This window comes from Oryzias melastigma, linkage group LG4, assembly GCF_002922805.2.
Source record: "Oryzias melastigma strain HK-1 linkage group LG4, ASM292280v2, whole genome shotgun sequence".
NCBI lineage: Eukaryota > Metazoa > Chordata > Actinopteri > Beloniformes > Adrianichthyidae > Oryzias > Oryzias melastigma.
This window is the reverse complement of record NC_050515.1, coordinates 20,783,621-20,806,499: the sequence shown is the minus strand read 5'-3', so window position 1 is coordinate 20,806,499 and position 22,879 is coordinate 20,783,621. Positions and strand designations below refer to the sequence as shown.

Sequence of the window (22,879 nt, the reverse complement as noted above, 5' to 3'; positions counted from 1 at the left end):
GTAAGCTGAGGAGCTGCTCTCCAAACTGCCGAGTCTCTGGTTAATCCCTCCAAGCTCGCTGCGGAGGAACTGGGCTTTATCAGAGTCGTTCATGTCTTCCAGGTCTTTCACAATACGCTCCCTCAAGCGTATGTACTCGTCACGCATTAGGTCGACGTCACTTTGCACCATCTGAAAGAAACATATCCGCAAAGTTTAAAAACCATAAGCCAGTTTTCCTTTTTTGTGTGTTTTCTTATTCTGCTTCACCTTTAACTCTGTGATCCTGTAGCTACAGTCTTGTACTCCATCGTCTCCGACACAGATGTGAATGTGCTGACTCAGCGCGGCTTCGGCAGTCTCCAGCCTCAGCCTGAGCGCGTGCAGTTCAGTCAAGAACTGAGATGACAAGGAAGCTGAGGAAGTCGAGGAAGAGGATGACAGCAGCACCCTTCTTGTTACTTTGGCCCATCTGTTCCCTTCTTTCTTTGTCCCAGAGTCTTTGCTCACCACCTCCTTTTTCACTTCCACCTTCTTCTCCACTTGTTTCTTGAGCTCTGCCAGTCGTCTTTCTTCCTCCAACCGCTTGGACTCCTCTTTTGCTGCAGCTTGTTGCTGCTGCTCGAGTATTTGCTGCTGTTGCGACCGCTGTTGCTCGATTACTTGTTGCTGTTGCACTCGCTGCTGCTCGATTACTTGTTGCTGTTGCAGCAGTTGTTGCTGTTGCAGTAACTGCTGTTGCTCAATCACCTGTGGCTGCTGATGATGCAGAAATACTTGCCTCTGCTGCATTGGTGGCTGCTGTATGAATATCACCTGCTGATGTTGCGGAGGCTGCTGTAGATGCTGATGCTCAATAACTTGTGGCGCTGGTTCCTGGTGGGCAACTGTGAAAGGACATAAACTTTTTTTTAAATAAATGTATTACTTTCTGGAAAAAATAAAACTTCTGTATTTTCTGTACAATAAGGTGAACTTAAAACTCTTATTTTTTTATTTTATTTTTTTCAAAAAACGTCAGTCCACCTTATAATCCAGAGCGTCAAATTTATAGACTAATTCTTGTTGTGCTGAATGTCAATGCGATTTAGAGAGGTACACGAGGCACTGTCAAAGTGTTTGGTTGGTTTTATTGTGAATACGCTAGCGCAGCTAACATGTAGCAGTGTCCGATTGTGCTCTTTTTTCATGTTACAAACTTAATTGGAAGTTAGCTAGGTCACAGTAACAATATTTTTTTTTGCTTAGTTGAATGATATTGCAAATATGCTAACATGCCTAACGTGTAGCGATTTCGAACTGTGCTTTTTTTACATGTTACTAACCAGGTTGGGAGTATTAGCTGTATCAGTCTGTTTTTTTACATGTTACAAACAAAGTTGAGAACTATTGTCAATATACTAACACATCTAACGTATAGCGGTTTTGGATTGTGCTTTTTTTCCGCGTTACTAACATGGTTAGGGGTAGTGTAGTCACAAGGACATCTGTTTTAGCGCTATCACTCTGTTTTTTACATGTTGCAAAGTTGAGAGTTATTGTGAATATGCTAACATGGCTAACATGTAGCAGTTCCTGATTGGGCTTTTTAAGTGTTACTAACAAGGTTGGGAGTTAGCCTATTTACAATAATGTTTGTTTTATAAATTAATTAATTTATTAATTAATTAATTGACGGAGAGCATCATATCCAGTGCACCCTATAGTGTGGTAAATACAGTATTAAAAATGCTCCTAACATTTTATTTTACAATTTGGCATTTCTGTCTTTTTAAAAATACATTTGTTGTTGCATATAAATTCTTTCTAGCCAAAGAAAATCCTAAAAATTAAAATTATAACAAAGCAAATTTAAAACTCTAATTCCTTCTATTATTTTTCTTTTGTATTTAAAAAATAATTTTTTGATAATTTTTCAAATGCAAATTTTAACATCAGTCTCACATTATAGTTTTCAACTTATTTGAAAACTTTTATTTTTTCACAAAGATGTAAAACAAAATGCAAGTTGACTAGAATAAGATTATAATGTCACTAAGTGGTGTTAGTTTAATCACACTGTGAGAAATTTGGGAGTCAGTAACCACATAAATTAAGTTTCCAGAACCTTCCATTTTTACCTTCTACCTGGAATTGAAATAAAGATAATCCTAACTGGTTTAAAATGCCAAAATTCTAATGACAACAGATATGAGAGACGTGTGTTTGTGACTGTACTGACCGTAAACCGGCAGCTCCACCACCAGCTTCTCATAGTGCGCCTGGGCTCCGTTGACCTGGTTCTCAATGCTCCTTTTGTCCTCGTCAGCAAACATCTGGGAGTCACGGCTTGTTATTTTGAACTCCTCAAAATGAGCCTCCATGTTCTTTATGATCTGCTTGTACTCATCTGGACGCATCTTAGAAAGCTGGAAAAGGGTGATGTACAAAAAATTAAATTAAATAATAAAAAAGGACAATAAAATATTCAACACACTTCAAAGTTTGTGTTTGGTTGGTTCATATAACCTGTTTTCTCTTTGATAATAATAATAATGCTTCTTCTTTACAAGATTAAAATCTTTTATACTTTTCATCATTTTTTTTACTTTTTACAAAAGTAAAAAAAAATCCAAATCTTGTAAGATTAATCAGAGAGATGTAACTGTGTGTTACCATGGTGATAGTGAGAGAGTTGATGTATTTGATGTCCAGCACACAGTATTGCCAGGCGATGAGACTCTTCACGTTGATGTACAGCTGATTCCAGATGGACAGGATAGACTCAAAGTATTGCTCATTCCTTTGAACAAGAAAAGAATAAATTTTTAAAAAGAAAGCTTCTATATGTAAAAGTCAGGAAAAATATGTATTTTATGAATCAGGACATGCAGATAAAACATCGTAATAATGTTTAATGTGCATACATTCCTAACATTTTTAAATTATTTGTAAAAAAATAAAAATAAATAAAAAAGGGTTAGGGTCCTTAATTCTGAAAGAATCAAACTCAGTAGTCAAGCATGGGGGTGGAGGGCTAATGATGTGGACCGTGAATTCATTTGTGTCACAACGTTTGTAACTTATCTCAAGCACATTGTGTATATTAAACCTGCTCCAATTCCTATATGTTTTTTTTTTTTAACCCAAAGTTAAAAGTTGCTGACACTCCATTGTTATCACACATTTAAAAAAAAGCGTGATTAAAAAAAATCTTCTTACTTGCTGGCGATGCTGATGCTCAGCGGGTTAGGAGGGGGTATGATCAGGCACACGGACGGCACCAGCATGTCCAGTCCTCCAGGGCCCGTCACAAGCCACTTGCTGCGCTGACTGTTGTCCTTAAGGATGGCCTCGTTTCCAGTAAGGATCACTTTCTGCAAAAGGGAGCGAGGAATGGATTTGTCATATCGGGAACATCAGGAGCCTCCTGCCTCTGTAGGCCATGTTCATGCATTGATTTGATTGCTAAACTTTTCCAAAACGGGAGGAGGAGGTCATATCTCAACAATGTTGGCTTCTCCTGAATGGTTCCCTGCTAAAAGCCCAATAGTATTCTTCATTGTAAACTTATCTTTATAAATATAATTGGTGAAGCTCTACATTTCATATCCAAATGGTTATAAATCCAACATTTTTCAATGAAAATCTTTGTCTCGGTTTCTATGAGTCCTTAAGATTCCTAGAACTTCATAGAAATAGAAGCAGAAGTTGAGGATTTTTCTATTTTTTTGTAACCCGACTTCCTGCTTTAGTTTTGGAGGCTGACGCTGTCTATATCTACAAAGCTGGACTAATATTTATTATTTATTATTGTGTATTATTTGCTTAGATGTTCACTCATGCTACCAAGCTTTTTACAAACCTTCAAAGTTGTAAATCCTTGACGCCTATAAATGCAAATATAAATCACTCTAGCTCTAAAATAACCTTAGTTTAGCATCAACTTGAAGCAAGAAGGGTTTTTTTTATCATAGCTGGAAACAAATTAAGGGTCCAAATGCTTCCCACTATAATTAAAGATTGACCAAATCTGATCTCCATCACAGTAAAAACATCAATCAGTAAGTGTGTATCAAACATTTTAGTTATGAGCTGACCTGGTCTTGCTTGAAGTCGCACAGAGCTTTGACAACGGTGCCGTTGCTCTTCACCTCTGGGTTCCTGGGCCTCAGCCTCACAATGCTCTTCGACTTGCTGACTAGGTGCTGCACCTGCCGCCTGTGCTCCATGATCTGCTCCTTCTCTTTCTGAAGATGGGGAAGGGTCACAGGTTGAAGGAAATCTCACATCTCTTCATTCCAAGTGTCACAGAACAAGATGAAAACGCCTTTCTCATAGGTTAGAAGAAGCTGCCACACCTCCAGGCCTTTGAGGAGCTCCATCAGGTCCTCCAGGGAGGTGTCTTTGTCACAGGAGAACTTCTTGCGGATCGATTCATGTTCCTTCTGAAGAGCACTGTTGGTGTCGTTGGCTTCCTTAAAGAACTATGAGAGAAATAAAACACAAGAATCAGAAGAAAAGTCAGTTTTATAGTAGGAAGATAGATCTAGAAGGTCTAGAAAAACAAAAAAATCATGGAAACTAAGTTTTTTTTTGTCAATTTCTTAGCTAGGAAGCTTTTTTGCTGTTTACAATTATCTCTACAATCTGAAAGGACGTCTTCATAAAAAGATGATGTATGACCAGTAAATGGAACTGGATCAGATTCCTCGGGTCATGCCTGAATGAAGCGTGAAGTCAGACCCCATTAATACGGTTCTTAGTTTAAAAAAGCAAAACAGTCATCCTGTACTGACTTGCTGTTTTTGGCATCAGATGCAGTCCTACCAGTTCTGTTCTTAAAATCTCTACATTTGTTCTAGTGCTGCACTGTTTCCTCATGGAGGCAGTTGGTTCAAAAGAATATTTTATGAAGTCCAATCAAGAAGTGTTACTTTAAAGACCCATTCCGATTAATATTTGTTGAATTTTGTGTTTGTTTGGTGCTTTTAACATGTTCTTGTGACATTTTCTGATGATAGAAGTCTGATTAAAACTGCATCTGTGAATTTCTTTATTTAAATCAGTTTGAATCAATTGAATCCAATTTGAAAAAGAGTGTATTTGTGACACAGAAAATTCAGTGGCCATTGCTGAGAGAGCTCTCAGCAATGGGGAAGGAAAGAGGAGGCGGGGTTACTCCACACCAACAATCTCACCCACAACTCAGAGGCAAACTTCTAATGAATCGCTGCTGCTCTGCAGCAGAAACTACGTCCTAGAAAACCATTTTTGGAGGTAAAAATGGCAATTTAAAGACCTCTGAGAATGTTTTTGAAATAGCTTAATACATGATGTGGGACTTTAAGGCTTTGAAAAATATTTTGTTTAGCGCAGGAGTCAAAAACCAAGCTAAATAGTACACATTTAATTAGGGATGAAAGATAATGCAACTCCCTTCAAAAGGTGACCCAAAAGCTAAGCTTTTAGGTTACAACCTCTTAGTTTTTTTAAACAATTCCCCCAAAAAATCTTTAATCAAACCAAGTTCCATAAATGTTGTTTTTAAACCCCATAAAACACTTTGATACATGCATTTCTGAGATCATTAGCAGGATTCAAACTTTCTGTAAAAACCCATTGTATTTAACTTGGTATGTTTTCTGTCATGTAGTTCATCAACATTCCACTAGAGGCAGTAGAAGAGCTTTTAATGCTCATTTCAAAATGGCTGCCTCCAAAAATATATATTAAAATGCCAGCTCTATTTTGAAGGAGAGAACTTTACAGGATTATGGGTGACATATTTTGACACTTATACATAGAAAAGCAGATCTATGTGGGGGCTGGGGGAGTTGTATATATCATTTTATATGCTGTGATTTCTTACCAGCCAGTAAGCTCCGTTCTCCTTCAAATGAACGTCGATGCATTTAGTGATTTGAAGCAGCCAGCTCCACTGGGTCTGCAGTGTATCCATGTAAGCCTGGAAAAAAAAATAAAAATACAAATTATTGCTCACAGCTTTGCTTTGGATAAATGTGGAGAAATCTGTCCATACCTCTATTTTGTCCGAGGCCGGGTGGTTGTTTTTCAGAAGGACGTCGGCTTTGGTTTTTGCTTTGTACAAGTCCTTCTCTTTCTCCTCCAGGGCGCTCATCAGTTTCTGTTGCATGACAAGAGCTTCAGTAATTTGCACAGATGATGGGATAATTTTAAATGCAGAAGACGAGTGACTCCAGCTGCTAAAATCTAATCTGCCACAGAAAGATCTCTCACTTATGAGGCACAGAGTTACTTCACATAAAGAATTTTGGCTGTTTATCCTTCTAGCATGTTAAAAGATTGCAGATCTTGAACAAGAAAATGTGGATTTCTGTCGTAACCCTGGAAAGCTGAGCAGCTTCACTCACAGAGTAGGCCTCCTGCTTCTTGGGGATGTACTGCTCGATGTTCTTGTCGCCCCAGTCGAACATCAGCTCCTCCTCCTCTCTCTCGTTCACCCACATGATTTCTAAGGAGATTTCTTGAAGGATCTTCTGGAGATCCCGCAGCTGCTCCATCCGGCTAACTGACATTTTCTGGGAAGGTTGAGAGTTCGAATAAACATTAAAAGAAACCCGACATTAATGATGATGAAGATGTTTCTTGTTTCAGACCTTTAGACTTTCCCAGTCTTGCTCCAGAGCATGTGACCGTGCTTTGTCTCCTCTTCTCATCTGAAAGACAGAGGCACATTTGTGTGTTTTTTAAATAAAAAATAAAAAAGTTTTAAAAAATCAATGGGACTATACCAAAATCAAAACAAAATTTAGGTTCAATCTAAACCTCGACAGATAGAAAAACAGATTTTTTTGGAGAGAATTCCTAGTCTTGATAATCTGTTCATATAAATTTATCTTAAAAAAAGGAAATTTGTGTGCAGGTGAGCTTCAAGGGTTACTTTGTGGTTATTTTGGATTCAGTGAGAGATAATTAAAATAGGAGAGAAAGCAGCTTCATGTTTTCTTAAAGGTGCAATGAGAATTGTGAAACCAAAAAGGCTCCAATTCCAGGAATTAAACTGATTCTATCTACAACACAATCCTTTGTCTTGGAGATTGAACAGATTAAATTTGAACTGCACAGCAGTCAGAACCCACCAGATCGTCTTTGGCCCGTTCTACCTCGGGGGACCTCTGGATCGTGGTGTGAAACTTCTGGTGACTGATGAGCTGCTGGTCGATGGATGCTGGGTCATCTCCCCACTGCGCTGTTTCAATCAGACGCTGGAACACAAGATCACAGGGAGTTCAGATCACCTCGTCAACACCTCCAAAAACATCACATCAGTCAGTGAGATCTGAGAGATCCACTGGAAGACGGAGCAACAGAAAGAAACGTAACTTTAGGTTCTCAAACACGTCTGGACCAGTAAAAGCCATTTTAACAAAAACATGCTTTGATTTCTGAACTCAGGGTGGAGCTTAATTAAAAATATAAAAAGATTCACTAGTACCTTAAATTGACTTTTTATTAATAAATATAAAACTCAATTTAAAAAAATGTGTTTTAGCTGAACTTTATATTTTCATAATTTATATCTGCATATATATCAAACCCTTTTAACCAAAACAAAAAACCAATACGTATGAATTGAACTGTATTTAATATTTCGACTCATACAGATTTGAAGTTTAAGTTAAGATGGATTTTGTTTACCGATTTAAAAACAGGACTGAACAGTTTGGTGGATACAAGAAACTAATTTGTTTTAAACTTTAAATCCTTGTACATTTTAGGGGCAGATTAAAATTCTGGATTTAAGAAACTAAAACCATCGATGTGTAATAATTTAACATTTGCAAGGAGATCAAAACAAGAATGGACCAGGCCTATATTTAGCTGGGGGGGTGGGGGGTGGGGGGTCAAATCTGGGTGAAAGTTTATCCAAGTCTCTAAAATGCTTAGAAAACCATCATATCAGTTCATCTATCTATGTTTCTATTTTTATCGATTTGATATGTCTCAAAACTTTTATGTTGAATTCTCTTCCTTACTCTACACTTAGCAAATGCCGGGCTTGGGACAGGCCCAGGCAGGACACTGGTTAGTGTCCCATTAAAGCTGCATTTTTCTTTTTGTCTATTTGTCTATCTGTCTGTCCATCTATACTTATAGATTTTTTGCTTTTATATTATATTATGGGGGTAGTTTTTTTGTTTGTTTCTATTTCTTTAGTTAACCGTGGATTTTTGTGGGCCATCACATTTGAGGGGCACGCACAGCATTTACGGGTCCCCCCCTTACCCAGCAATTCAGCTTTACCGCTCACCTTTTGCTGTGCAATCCACCCTGTAGCGTCTTGGAAGCTCCTGGGGGCCTCATCCCCCCAACCTCCAGAGCTCCCGCGAAGGCTCCTCCTGCGTGGCACGGTGCTTGTTAAGGCCATCTGAAGCCCCCTCAGCTGATCCCGGTACACATCCAAGCTGGAGGTTACATGTGAGGCGAGATGATGTCCGTGAGCCACTTCCAGGTGGGGCGATAAAATGAACAGAACTTGAATGTTGCTTCACCTTTTGACCACACCGTCATTGGGCTGGCCCATGTGACTCATTTCCATGGCACAGTTCATCATCTTGTCGATGGCTTCTCGAGCCTTCCCCATCCAGAACTCTGCCTCCCCCTGAGCATTACCCTAAAACAAGTTCACACAATGAAGAAATAATCAAAAACAGATAGGTGACCTATGAGAGGAAAAGGCTTTAATAAGTTCAAGCTGGAAGGGGTCATGAACTCTAGAGATAAACACTATGTGATAATTGCATGTCATTTAAATAGAGGTGGGGTGTGTGGTTTCAGCTTCTGCAGCCAGAATTCACTTTGGCATCATAAACTGGACCGACGGTGACATTATTTCTCAAGACGATCCACCGAGAAGCCAAACAACGTCCCATTTTTTTTTTTTTTCTATTTACCTCTGTAGTCGAAGCCGCAAACACATTTCTGTCATTCTTTCTCAGAGAGGAGCTGCACATAGTTCCCTTCTACGTTAAAAAAACACTCTGACTCACCCTGAAGTGTGGGAAAGAGTGAAACTAACACAACTCACGGACTGCATGGCGACTTCGGCTTTCATCAGGTACTCCTGGCACTGGCTCTGCAGACTCACAGTCCTCTGGCTGAGCGGGGCGCCACTGCAGAGGGCAGCAAAGTCAACCTTTTAGCAATTCTGTCATCAGGGTCAAACTGAACAAACACACTCGTACCATTACAAAGGTACACTCTTTTAGGGTTAAAATCAATCTTAGCTCACATTTTAATCTGCAAGGAAGCCCTGAAAAGATCCTTTTTGTTAATGAGTTTGATATCTTTCATATTCAACTATTCCTCTTTACAAGCAAAACTAAAGTAATGTTAGACAACTGTTGCTCCTGATGGTTCATTTATTAAAGTTGTTCATGTTTTCAACTATTTAGGCATATTAATCGATGACTCGCTGTCTTTTAAGCGTCATATTTATTTCATTGTAAAAAATCTGCATCTAAAGTCGAGTTTCAGACACAAAATTATGTCTTTCTTTCTGTGCAAAAAGGAGACTTGTTGCTGCAACATTTCTTCCTTTGCTGGATCATGAGGATATTTTATATACCAGTACAGACTCACCGCATGTTTAATTCAATTTTTCAAGCCTGTTTGTATTTTATAACAAACTGTGAATGATGGAGGCTTGTCGTCTCACACGCTGGTACACATTTATATAGAAGGGAGTCGTTGGGCCGTCAGTGTTGGACACCAACGGACCGAAAGTTTCTGCAAAGGACAATCCCACTTCCTCATCTCCCAACTTTGTCTCAGTTTGATGCTATTCTGAAGGACCAGGAAATTAACTCACTAACATGCTGTTATTTTACATTTTCTTTACTGTTTTAATTGCATAAAGTTTATTGGAAAGTGTAGTAATTTGCATTCTTGCCAGAATTCCTTAGAAAATAGATCTGCAGATTTCAATTGGAGTTTCTTGGTTAAATAATGGATGAATAAATAATAACACTAAGTCATTGTCCAAAAATCCTTCATGAAAAGAGAGCTCTGACCCTTATGAATTCCAGTTGCTGGACAAGTTATGTCGCAACATCAAAAAAGAAATAGGAATCAGCCTTACATACAAGATTTGGATTAAACTTAATTATTATATAAAAGGGGAAGTCAGTCCATTAGAAATCTCCTAGACTGAAAAGTAACTGAAATGAACACAGGAAGTTTTCTTGGGAGTGATGGATTCACAGAGGAAAGACAGGGAAGATATCCACAGAATCACCCTGACATTGTTTCTCTATGAACACTTTTTTAAGTAAAATAATTTTAAAAGGTGACTGCTCAGTTTTTATTTTGTTTTTTAAACCTTTTTTTGGAGTACATGTAAGTAAAATCCCATCATAATGTGACTCACCACCTTTAATTTCTTTTTTTTTTTTTTTTTACTTTTTTAAAGAACAATAAAAAAATACTATATAAATATGTCTAATTAAGTAGAATCCTAATTATTTATTGACTTTTTTTAAAGAACAAGTAAAATACTGTCAACTTCTATAGATTTTTAAAAGCTTTTTTAAAGTACAATTAGATAAAATACAATCAAAATGTGACTCATCAACTGTTATTCCCTTTTTAAAAACTCTATTTTAGAGTACGATTAGGCAAAATCGTATCAAAATGCAACTAGCCAACTTGAATTTGTTTTTCTTTAAAACATTTTTTAAAAGTACAATGAAGCAAAATCCTATAAAAAACATGATTCATCAAATTTTATTCCATTTAAATTTGTGTAAAATTTAGTTGAATCCTATCAAAATGTGACTTGTCAATTTCTATATCTTTAAAAAAAAAATTAGTCTACACGTAAGTAAAATCCTATCAATAATTGATTCATCAAATTTTATTTCTTTCTTTTGAACTTTTAGTGTACAATTAAGTAAAATCATATCAAAACACGACTCATCAACTTTTTACTTTTGTTTTATCTTAAACTTACAATACATTGTAAATGCCAAAGACTAACCATTAGAGTTATTCAAGGGGAAATACATACAAGAACCCTAAAAAGAACAATTTAGGGGGAAATGGATTGAATCAAATCATGAACCTTTTTAAAGCTATATATGGGGCCTTGCATAACTTTGCAGCAGTTTCTCTCAATAATGACTTTAATTACAGGGTTTGACAAAGGGCCATGACTTCTCACAAACTCCAGAAACTCCCCATAATTCCTGAAACCTGTGTTATGTTCCCTCAAACTGTTTTGTGAAGGGTACACTCTGAAACTGACACATCTCTGGAACGGAACGTGGGGACGCCGCAGCTCGGGGAGGTCAGAAGTTCACAGAGAGCCGTAAATTACACATCTGCAGCTCAGGGAAGAAGCTGATTTATCACCAAAATGAAGCAAAAATAAAAGCATGCTAAGAGACAAGCCTTCAATCACACTGCAGCTGTACTTTATTAACAGCGGGTGTGAGCAATCATCCCAGTCAAAACCAGATAAACAGAAATCCAGAAACTACGTAAGCCGAGACCGATATGTTTTAAAACAAGTTGTTTTCCTGGGATAACTGGATAGTAAAGTTGTTGTCTACTTGTAACAACATTTTTTGTGAGATGAATGTATTGACATGATTTTTTGTAATTGAAACGATTGTACATTACTAAAAACAACATTGAAGAACCTAGCTTAAATCTACTGAACAAAGCTAACTTTTTAAATTTTCTCATCAGAATTAATTTTTATTGAATTAAGCCAAAAAACAACATTTATCAGCTTTATTGTCTTCCAAAAATATGTTTCAGGAGCATTTTATCTCAGCCAAAACAATAGTTATTGCATTTAATTGCCCATTTATTATAATTGTTTACATTCTTATCTGCATTATCCCCGGATGCATATTGAAACATATAACATTAATAAATCACGAGCACTTTATTCAAATAAAAATAGACTTCATCTTCATGACAATGCAGTAACTTTCGTGTTATGTGTCTCATAAGTTTCTTTTTGTTTTTCTAGAATAGAAAAGTAAGTAAGTAAAACAAAAACATGAATTGTTGCGGGAGTTTTTTTTCGGGATAACAAAGGTTTTGAAGAGGCTCCGCTCTCGGCTTCCGTAGTAAATAAATAATAAACTGAACTAACGCGTTTGGTCTTGTTTAGTCCTCGAGCTCTGTGTATATTTGCATGCGGATTTGGGAGAGGAGTTGGTCAACATTTATTTAACAAACCGACTTAAGAGATAGCCTAATGGGTTTGCACAAACATCTGAAGGGTTTCTGTGTTGGATGAATAATTTAAAGGAGTTCAGCTTTCAGCCACGCGCAGCTGAATTAAACAGTTTATTTAGATGAAAGTATCAAAAGCATCATTCCCACCTCATTCCGCCCATTGGCGCTCCTCCTGAGAAGCTCATTCCAAAGCCTCTGCTCCTGGAGATGGTGTAGCTCCTCTGTCTGTCCATCTCCATGTGCGGGTCGTATCCGTTCCCGCTTCCTTGCACCAAGTCGCTTTGTGCGTAATGGTAACCCCCGGCGTTGGTCAGGTCGCCCTTGGAGCTAGCTCTGCGGCTCATGTTGAGCCCGTGCTGGGAGCCGTACGCGCTCATGGTGAGCGGTTACAGGGCGGCCTCACAGCCGCGGTTCGCGAGTCTCTCCTGCGTCTCACCTGTCCCGGAACCCCCCGGCTGCACAATGCGCGCAGCGCGCAGGAGACGTGCGCTTTTCGGGTGGATTGAGACCACACCTCTCTGCCTCCACTGAGCCAAAAAGTTTTTTCCTACTCCTCCATGTTCCAAAATAATCTTACTGCCACACCCATTAACATTCAGCTGGAGGCGCAGATGTGCGTGTAAAGCTCACCTGCCTCTGAACTGTCGGATGTCAAAGAGGGAGCTGTAGTGGGAAAAAAAAGAGAAATCTGGAGGGGACAGGGCGTTTCTCAGCTCCAACAGCCTGAAGTAATTTAGAGAATTTTGGGCAAAATTAGATTACACTGAATTACTGCAGATTTTCAGATAAATTATTTTTAGGAGTTCCCACTCCAGTCATGCAGAATAAAGTTTCACGTAACAGTTCAATTATTCCTTTTTTTTTTTTTACAAAGGATTTGATCTTAGGGCATGCAACACAATCGTATATTAAAACCAATGAGCAAATCCTGCATCATTTTTGGGGTCACAGGGTTACTGGAGCCTATCCCAACTACTGCTGTGCAAAGGGAGGTTACCCTGGACAGGTCGCCAATCTGTCCCTGGGCCACACACACACTCCCACACTCACCTTGGGGTCATTTAGTCACTAATTAATCTATGAAGGATGTTTGGACTGGAGTGAATCCACACACGCACCAGGAGCACATGCAAACTCCACACAAAAAGGACCCAGCTGAGATTGAACCTTCTCGCTGTGAGGCAAGACGAGTGCAAACCACTGCACCACCGTGCAGCCCACCGATAAAATAAACTAAATGTAACGGGAGGCTCCAGTAGGTGTCGCTGTTCCCACAGCACAGGGTATAAAAGGAAGTTGATGTGTGGTTGCTAGGTGCTAGCTTCCTGTTGTGGGACGGGGCGGCTGACGAAGCTGCGTCAGCTGATGCGAGTCTGAGTTTGCAACATCACGGCAGCGGTAGATCTGGACTGACTGAGGGGTTTTAAAGACTGGGCGTGTGGTTTTGCGACGCACCAGTGTCGGAGTACTGTGCCCTGCTGTCCTGATTTTAAGTTTTGTTTTTTGTGTTTTTGTTTGTCCGCTCCACACGAGGCTCTCAGCGTGGTTGATTAATCAGGTGTGTGAGCGGACTAATTTTCTTTTTTGTTATTTTGTTTGTTTAAGTCACTTCCCTTAGTTCATACTCCTGAGATCTGTCTAGTTTGAGTTTTGTCCGTGTCCGACTTAAAGTGTGTTGTGCTTTATCTCGTGCATGTCTGAATTTTATTGTTGTTTCTTTGTGTATTTTTCTGCACGTTTTTTTGAAGTGTTATTCGGCACGGTGACAGACAATCAGACACATGTCAAGGAGAGGAGAGCTTGGGAACGTTTTATGTTTATTGTATTAATAAAACTTTGTAACCTGCTCTTTTGTCTGGAAATTACCTCTTCTCGGTGCAACATAAATGTTGCAGTTTATAGATTTTCAAATCAATCTTTATTTATAAAGCATCGTTGACACACACTGAAATGCAATGGGGGGTCCAAAGTCAGGCCTCGAGGGCTGGTGTCCAACATGTTTTCCAACCAACCTGCCATTGAAGCTCCTTATTGGCCAAACACACCAGATCCAGATAATCAGCAGCAGATAAGGCAGGATTTCTGGAAAACCAGCAAGGAGGCCGGCCCTCGAGGACTGACTCTGGGCACCTCTGCAGTAGACATTAAAAGTAGTTTACTTTTATTCATCATATTATGTCACATTCTGATGCCTTTAAGTTTTCTTCTGCAAAAAATGCAAGCGAAGGGTAACAAACTACAATTGTTCTTCCTCCTGTTCTGCTTTGCATTGTTGCAAATTAGTCTACCTTTCTTTATACCTGCACACCTCTCCGTTTGCTCATGAGGCAGCATCAAAAACAAAAATGTTTTTAAAATTGTCTGTTTCTGTGATAGAAATGTGTACGTTTTTAGCAGTTTTCAAGGAAAATAGCACTGGATTTGCATTGCTCAAATGTTGCACAAACTCCTGAAAAATTTAGTGTAAAACATTAAGTTTCTGTAGGTCTATAAAGTTACAATAATGCCACCTTTTGTTCCTTATATTTGAGATTTAATTTGGTGGGTTTCTGAATGCAAACAAAACAATTATGTGAAGTTCTTGAAACAGATAAATACTTCTGTGTAGTTTTGACCCATAAGCAAAAAAAAAAAAAAAATGCTGCTTTTTTGTTGCTCCTTTTTCCAGTTTGTCTCATTTTTTTTAGAAATATGAGCTTTTTGCAAATGACTGTGACAAAGAATGAATCTTAAGCTTAGAAACGTGTCTCTTTCAGGCAATTTTATAGTTTCAACTTAAACTGGAGTTAAATTTGTTTTAATATACAGAAACTTTTCTTTAGTTTGCAGCTTATAAAGACACAAAACTTCTTTGTTGTATGTTTTATTGCATGAATAATTTCCAGGAACATGGTGATTCATGCAAGCCAAATACTTGGATGAAAAGGGACCACGATGTGTAAAATATCTATAAATTTACAGCAGTTTTTGTGACATTTTTGAAATATATACGTCAATGTACAGCAGGAGCTCTGCAGAAGACTGTAGAGGTCGAAGTGCTCCGAGGCAAACAGCTAGAAGAAGAACAAACTTTCATGCACGTTACGACTCAGTTGGCTGCTGCCAGTGGGTGGGGCTCACAGGGAGAACGAGTTTGTCAGTCCCTCCAAAGGCAGCTGAAACTTTATTTAACGACTGATGAGGAATTAACTATAAATCACAGAAAATGGTCAAAGTAGACATTTTGATTTTCCTCTTGCTGAGACATGTCCTGTTCTCGGACCCAAAGAGTCAGATTTCTGTAGAAACCTGTCAGCAGGCAGGAGATTTCCTCTAAAATTGCTTAAAAATCTTCTTTTTCAGTCTTTATCTGTCTTACAATCTGCAATTTTGCAGAGAGTAACAACCTGACACGGTAGATAGACACTTCCTGCATCACTGACATGATAAAAGACTAAATTCACCACAACCACAAACATAGATCTAAAGTTAAAGATCCACCCCAATTAAAGTTGCGTTTTAACATGATGTTGTGCTATTTTCCCCATAATGGAGGATATAAATAAAGAAAATTAAGCTCAAAATTACATTCCTGAGTATTTATTTGCTCAAATCATTGTGAGTCAGGAGCATTTAAAAAATGTTTGAAAAAGAGATTACTTAGAAGTCACAAACTCCCCCTTTATTTGGATGCATCCACTAGCAGATAAATAGATCCATTAACGTCTTTGCTTTCCTCCAATCTGGCTCAAAAATGCACAGCTGGATGGCTCCAACATTGCTTGCCATTTTTGAAAGGAGATTTTGGGTACACAAAACAACAAAAATGCAAGTTTACCAATAACACTCAAGAACTGTTTGGAAGTCAAGTTCACATTTATAGGACAACTTGAAAAACACCTTTAAGAATGCTGAGAATTTTTCTGCAGCAGCTTTAGCTCTATGAAGTAGAGGCCTTAATTTGTTTGTGTGGTTCAGAATCAAAGCCATATGTCCAACAACGTACTCAAGGTCACATCCTAGTCAAAATAAATTTGAATTTGAATTTGATTATTGATCTTTGTTAAAAACAAACAAAAAAAGCAAAAAAAACTTTAAGCGTTTAACGTCCCACTCCAACTATATATTTTTCTGTCGTAAAATCATTCAGAGTTCTTTTAATTAAGCAAAAATAAAAAAAATGAATACAACCAGGTAGACATTTATAAAATAAATGCTGTAAAAATTTCAGTTATAATTGGTTAGGTTACCCTTTATTATTTATGTCAAATTGCTTTTAACAGCTTTGCTGTTCTAAACAATGGGAACCTTAAGTGACAGCGCTTTCCGGCGATGTGTGATGTCACGTAAAAAGGGTCTATAGCCATTTTAATTAGCTGTTGTAGGAATGTCTGGGACCAGTACAGGATTTTATTTTTTTTATTAACATTTTCATGTACTCTTTATCTTAGGATAAAGTTTGCTATTCTGTCAACTGCATGCTTGTTGCTTGTTAATATGTCACTTGTCACTTGTTTTATGCACATTTTTATTAACTACATTAAGTCAGCATAGGGGCGTGCCTGTTTCTTTTACTATGTTGTGCAAAAATTAACAGTTATAAGGCTTAGCAATTGACAGTTTACTCTAGAAATACAGGACAGGATCAAATGAACAAACTTTTTCTCTTCACTTCTGACAGTCTGTGCAGACAATCTCAACCGCTTCCGAGGAATGTATCATGTGTCTGTAAATGTGTGGATGCTGGTAATGTGCATGAACAAGCAGCTCTGCAAGTGCAGGAAACAGAAACATAGAAGTTGCCCATCCCTTTGTTTTTGTGTTGATTTATTGAAAAACATCTGTTTTACATCGGTCTAATTGCAGACTGCAAGGAAGAGTTTGACTCAAAAGAATTTTGGGAGATGACAGAAAATGCTGCGGCTTCAAATGTCAGAAATTCAGCGTGCTCTTGAGTTTCTGTCAGTGATTCATAAAAGGTAATAAAACGGTTTTAATTTTCTCAGAGAGAAAAAAAATAAAACGCTGGTCCCACAAAACTATCTTGCCTATCCCTTTGGCAAGAAACGGTGTCGAGCACGCCTTTGCCTGCACATCAGCGCAGACAGAATGATGTCTGCTGCCAAGACCGCATTCCAGTGCTGGATCTTTTTTTTTCTTCAGACCACATTTGAGCATCAGCTTCAAAAAAGTCAATTTTTATGAGTCAGTTATGAAGCCATTTTGCAAAATGTGTTGCTTTAATAAGGACAGATCGACTCAACCAAAGAGGACAATCTTCTTTTGCATTTCTACTCCTTTAAAAAAAACATAAAAATGAATGTTTTACCGAATTTTCCTAAAGGGTGTGTCATATAATGTCAGGGTGTAAGAGTGAGGCGTAGCCTTAGTTTTCCCACCCAGACTCTTCTCCAGGTGAGTTCCTGGTTTGTGGAGACAGGACACGGCTTGCACACTTTCTGAAAACGCTGCAGCAAACGCATCTAAAGCATTCATTTAAATCAAAACAATAATTTTAAATCTGGTGTGGAAAGCCAGTTATGCAGTATTGCACTCTATCATTCCATATGTATACTTTAAATATATATATATATTTTTAAGAACCTACCAAAAATATCCAAATTCTCAGAGGAAAAAGTTGTTGTACGGTTTTACTTGAAGACCCACTCTGATCATTTTGTATCTATTGTAGAAGTGGTCTTTTAATTATGATAAAGCCATTTTTAGCCAAAATAATTTAAACAAAACCTTTTGCCTTTATTCAAGAGCAAAGTATCTGCAGAGTGGTCATTAGAAATTTACCTCTGAGTTATGAGAGAGCATCCCCACCCACTCTTCCCAACCCCATTGCTAAGAGCTCAGTGTAGGGAGCTTGTGGTTAGTCATCTCAAATAAGTTCTTTTTCCATTAGCATTTTTCCTGATACTCAATTACTTGAATTAAGTAGAAATTCAATTTTGAGCTTCACACATGTACTCCATCATGAGTAAAATGCTACAAGAATATGTTACAAACACATTTTTATTAGAGTGGGTCTTAAAGGGATTCAAATAAAATGCATATTTAAGGGATGTAAAAAGAAGCACAAGATTTGTGTGCTTTTAGTGTATTTCAAAGTTTTTATGAACACTTAAGCAGCATCCTCTCTTATTCTCAAGCAGCCTGAGTCTATTAGTGTCTTTGATCCAGTTTTAAGTTTGTCAAATTTTCTTAGCATCCAAAAAAAAAACTTTTCATTGTTGCACAAAATTAGTAATAAAATGCAGAGCACTAAACTTTATTTTCCTCTTAACTATAGGTGATTTCTGCACGGTGGTGCAGCGGTTAGCGCTCTTACCTCACAGCAAGAAGGCCCAGTTCAAGTCCTGGCTGGGGGACCTGAAACAGAACCACTAATAGGGGACCTTTCTGTGTGGAGTTTGCATGTTCTCCCTGTTCATGGATTTTCTCCCGGGACTCCGGCTTCTTCCCACCATCCAAAAACATGCTTCATAGGTTAATTAGTTACTCTAAATTGTGTCTAGGTGTGAATGTGATTGTGGCGACTGTGACTGACTGGCGACCTGTCCAGGGGTATCCTGCCTTCGCCTGAAAGTGGTCAGGTTAGGCTCCAGCAGCCCCATGACCCCAAAAGGGAGAAAACGAGTTTATAAAATTGATGGATCTGTCCTATAATAAACTCTCCATCTGCTTTTTTTCCCTAACAAATATTATTTTGCGCTTTGTTCCTCGAATTTAAAGGTCTCTCCTGGTTCTCTTCATCTTCACAAAAAGTAAAAATCTGCTCCTCTCATGCAGATGGCTTGGGGTTTAAAGACCATCCTTTAATTTGCACCTTTAAGGAATTGCAGAAACATTAGATAACATGCATTATCTGCAGATATATCTGCAGCTCATTTGAGTGTTCACATGCATGCAAACAATAAGAAATGCTCTTTTAACTGCACCAAACCCATAATAAAACAGGAAAGTTATTGTTAAAGGAAAGCTTTGAGTTGTTTTTTATGTTAAAGTGATTTGGTTGCTCTGTTGGGTGAACTTGGGTAACACATCTGAACACAGAAAGCATTTCCTAAAGATTTATGACTTATAATGAGCCTATAGTAGATGATTTTTCATTGCATGTCTTTGTAATGAATGCAGCAGAAGGCTGGAGGCAGTTTGAGCAACTGTTAGTAAGTCAGACAGTGGAACACGCAGAAATGAAAATACCATAAACATGCTTTTATGTTGCATATCTACAGAGAAATTATTGCAATTATCATGTCTCTGCCTTGTGCATTTTATCATATGAAGCTAAGCAAAATTCCAGAAACTGTAGTTTTGATTAATATATAGAAGAATTTAAAGACAACCCATCGCTACTTTTTTTTTATTTTTATGGTCTAAGGGTCAAAACACGTTTTCCGTTTTTCTAAAATTCCAAAAATGTAACTTTTTTGATGAAGTTGTATGTCGTGGACACAAACACAATGTTGTTTCTTAGTCCATGAAAAAAATTCTGTACAAATTAGCCACAATCAGCCTCCTAAATGAGTAAGTGTTGTTCGTGGGCAGGAGCCTGCTGGAAATACCTGGTGAGTAATGATAGTAAAGTGAAAGCTCAGTGACGGTACAGCTCAGAGGATTATTGTTCTTTGTTTAAAAAATGTCTTAAGCTCAAACATAAATGTTTTTTAACTATTAGAATAGGTTCTTCATAAGTTGCTGAACAGTTTTTTTCTGTCACAAATCCCCTCACAGACATCTGTCTTTGTAAAAAGAAGTAGATCCCGCCTGAATTCAAAAGAAATGAGTCTGAAACTGCTCCTCTTACAAAGAAGGAAATGATAAAATATACTATTCCTAATAAATCTGAGCTCTTTGGATTAATCCTGAGGTTAATGCAGGAGTAAACAAATGACTGAGACTGGATAGCTGAACAGATAATGAACCGAACCTGTTGTGGCCTGTGTTGATCTGGCCCGGCATATTTCTGGCATCATCTCAGACTGTTTGTCTCCAAGACTTTAATTGACAGATAACAGAAAAAGCTGTGACTATACGTGTAAAAGTCTTTGAACTTCTACCTCAAGAGGAACTGAGGTGACGCTTCAAATGATAAACGGCATACACTTTTTCTACTTTGTGCTAGACTTTGGCACATCGGTGGGCAAGGCAGGAACTCAGCCTGACCACAGCCAATTAAATTAACCCTTTAACATCAAAGATGTTGCCGGTGATACCTAAATAACACATGCCCTTTGACATACCGTAACTCTTGGACCATTTACACCGGGGTGGACAAACGTTTTGACTCTTGGGCCACAAAGGGTTCTAAAATCTGACAGAAGGGCTGGACCAGCTCTTTACAGTAAATCTGTGCCATGTTTCAGTAACTCCACCTCCTAAGAGAAATAAATAACATGGAATGTGGATGAAAACGTGCTTTAATTTTGATTTAGAAATAAATGTATGTATTATAAAACAGAACATTTTTGACTTTTTTTATTTCATAACTGTGGGTTTTGCTCTCATTTTAGAGCCAGTTGTACAGATGGGTTGATTTCAGTCAGGAAAAAAAACGGAAACGTAGAGAAATGCTGCATTCATGTGGTGTTGGAATGATCAGAAAAATGAATGTCCGACTTGGAAAAACAACAAATCTTCCAACAACAACAAATGACTGCAGAGTAGTTTCTGGACCAAGACGAGGGTCAGTTTATAGTGCACCATCTAGTTTGGTTAATTAGCTTGATGGGCCTCATGTGGCCCCCGGGCCGCTGTTTTCCCACGATCAACGTGAATCATCTGATCATCTAAGAAAGTGTCTTTTCATACCAAAACTAATGTAAAGTGTTGGATCAGAATTCACTGGAATTAGATTCATTGTGGTTGAAGACTAACAGTAATAAACCTGTGCTACCAACTTAAATTTGAGCTGAATAAAGCCGACTCCTCCAGCATCTCCAAACCTGTAGAATCATCTCCTGCAGTCACGAGGCTTCAAGGCTTTTGCAGCTTTATTTCTACCTCATATTTTTACTAATTTTTACTCCCTTGGGTGGAGAAATGCACTACTGTCTCTCGCCTAGCTAAGCTAATTTCCTACCTAATCTGCTGTTATGCATCTATATGTCAGCAGTATATGATTCAAAGCCATAAAAGAAAAATCTGGTTTCTCTGAGTTGCACGATATACAACAAGAACAAACTATTTGTCAGAACCTGCTCTCGACCTCTTCACCCTGTCATTTTTACTTTGATATGGAAATCGTTGGAGGTAGTACCGTCCCGCACTCATCTCACCAAAGCCCCTGGCGGAAGAACGACCTGCACCTCCCTGTGAACACACCCAGCTCCGCTGCAGGCTTCCCCTCAGAGCTTGGTGTTCACAGGCTGACTCAGCCTGCACAGCTGCATGTACAGACAGCTCACTGAAGTGCTGAAGACGTTTAATAATTTTGCTTTGTTTTTCCACGGTCTGAGTGGCTGTCTCATCTTGCCAGGCCTGTGAAAGTCTCTGGAAGTGTCTTAAGACAATTTTCAGGCATGGAGAGAAAGGATGAAAAAAACGAGGAGTAACTGTGGGTAAAGCTGGCATTCGGGCTGTGCTGGCTTGTTGGATCGTGAAAGGGAAATTTGAGGAAAGATGAAGGAAATCTGTTGAGCAACTTGAGTCCAGACAGCAGTAAAAACCTCACCCCTATCATCTTTTGATCTATTTTAAAAGCATTCTCAGTATTCTTTTTATTATGATTATGCTGTTTTTAACAAATAATAATAATAATTTCTGCAGGTAGTAGTTCACTTTCAGCTTATCTCTTTCTGGGTCGCCACAGCGTAACAGCACCCACTGTTTCGCATCAGTGATTTGGCAGAGTTTTTACGCCGGATGCCCTTCCTGACACAACCCTGTACTTGAGGGGCACAGGGACCCAGTTAGGCAGCAGCATCAAGGGTCTTGCCTAAGGACCCAATCTGGGTGGGGATCAGTGGACAAGCCTGGGAATCGAACCCAGGGCTTCTGCGTGTCAGCCCTTCACCTAGCCCATTATTCTTAATATATGTCCTCCATTATGAGAAAAATGCTACAAGAACATGCTGAAAACAGAATTTTCATTGGAGTGGGTTTTTTAAAAACAGAATTCATCATTAGCCTTTTTTGGATCTCATTTTTTGTTGCACTCAGAACTCTTTTTCTCACCCCTCCTGTTCATGCTAACACCACAGAAAGAGTGCACATCCTCATGCAAGGGGTGGGGCACTATGTTTGTACATCCTGAAGGCTAATAGTACACAGCAGAAACAACTTTTCTGCACCTGCATGAACCTGATGGTGCAAAAAAAGCCTGCAAATGATCAAATAACTTCCACGTATATGCACAGGATTTACATTTTAATGCACAAAATAGGAGCAAACAGTAAAGTTTATGCAGCATCCCTCCGTCACACGGGAGGTTTTAGAGATTTGTTGGATTCATCTGTCAATATTTGCTTTCAGTTTTTGGTTTGTTTCCTCTGTTCTTCCAAACTGAATGGGAACGACCTGCTCACAGTCGTATTTGGAGGTCTGCTGTGGATCAGGCCCACCATAACTCATTACAGATAAATACATCAACTGGCTTTTGCTCATTTAAAACTCTATGGTGCAAAATTATAGTGCAACACAAAAACACAACTCATAGTTGTACACTTGATGAAAAGAGCATTCTTTTCATCAAACT

At 38.5% G+C, this 22,879-nt stretch overlaps 1 protein-coding gene across 2 annotated transcripts in view; it reads right to left on the bottom strand.

The window, feature by feature from the left end:
* wu:fi04e12 (epiplakin) overlaps positions 1 to 14,154 on the bottom strand; it is a 33,578-nt gene extending 19,424 nt beyond the window's left edge. The window contains exons 1-16 of one of the 2 annotated variants that reach the window (XM_024279312.2): positions 12,343 to 14,154; positions 9,032 to 9,116; positions 8,496 to 8,617; positions 8,255 to 8,408; positions 7,083 to 7,208; positions 6,600 to 6,659; positions 6,354 to 6,521; positions 6,002 to 6,106; positions 5,831 to 5,926; positions 4,320 to 4,445; positions 4,059 to 4,208; positions 3,181 to 3,335; positions 2,635 to 2,761; positions 2,201 to 2,387; positions 250 to 866; positions 1 to 171 (exon numbers count right to left, since the gene is read on the bottom strand). In XM_024279312.2, the coding sequence (XP_024135080.1) occupies positions 1 to 171; positions 250 to 866; positions 2,201 to 2,387; positions 2,635 to 2,761; positions 3,181 to 3,335; positions 4,059 to 4,208; positions 4,320 to 4,445; positions 5,831 to 5,926; positions 6,002 to 6,106; positions 6,354 to 6,521; positions 6,600 to 6,659; positions 7,083 to 7,208; positions 8,255 to 8,408; positions 8,496 to 8,617; positions 9,032 to 9,116; positions 12,343 to 12,572 (2,679 nt within the window). In that variant the 5' untranslated portion in view covers positions 12,573 to 14,154. Of the gene's footprint in view, positions 172 to 249; positions 867 to 2,200; positions 2,388 to 2,634; positions 2,762 to 3,180; positions 3,336 to 4,058; positions 4,209 to 4,319; positions 4,446 to 5,830; positions 6,107 to 6,353; positions 6,522 to 6,599; positions 6,660 to 7,082; positions 7,209 to 8,254; positions 8,409 to 8,495; positions 8,618 to 9,031; positions 9,117 to 12,342 lie in introns of both variants that reach the window. The other variant, XM_036211602.1, reaches the window with a different exon arrangement.
* Positions 14,155 to 22,879: the final 8,725 nt, after the last annotated feature.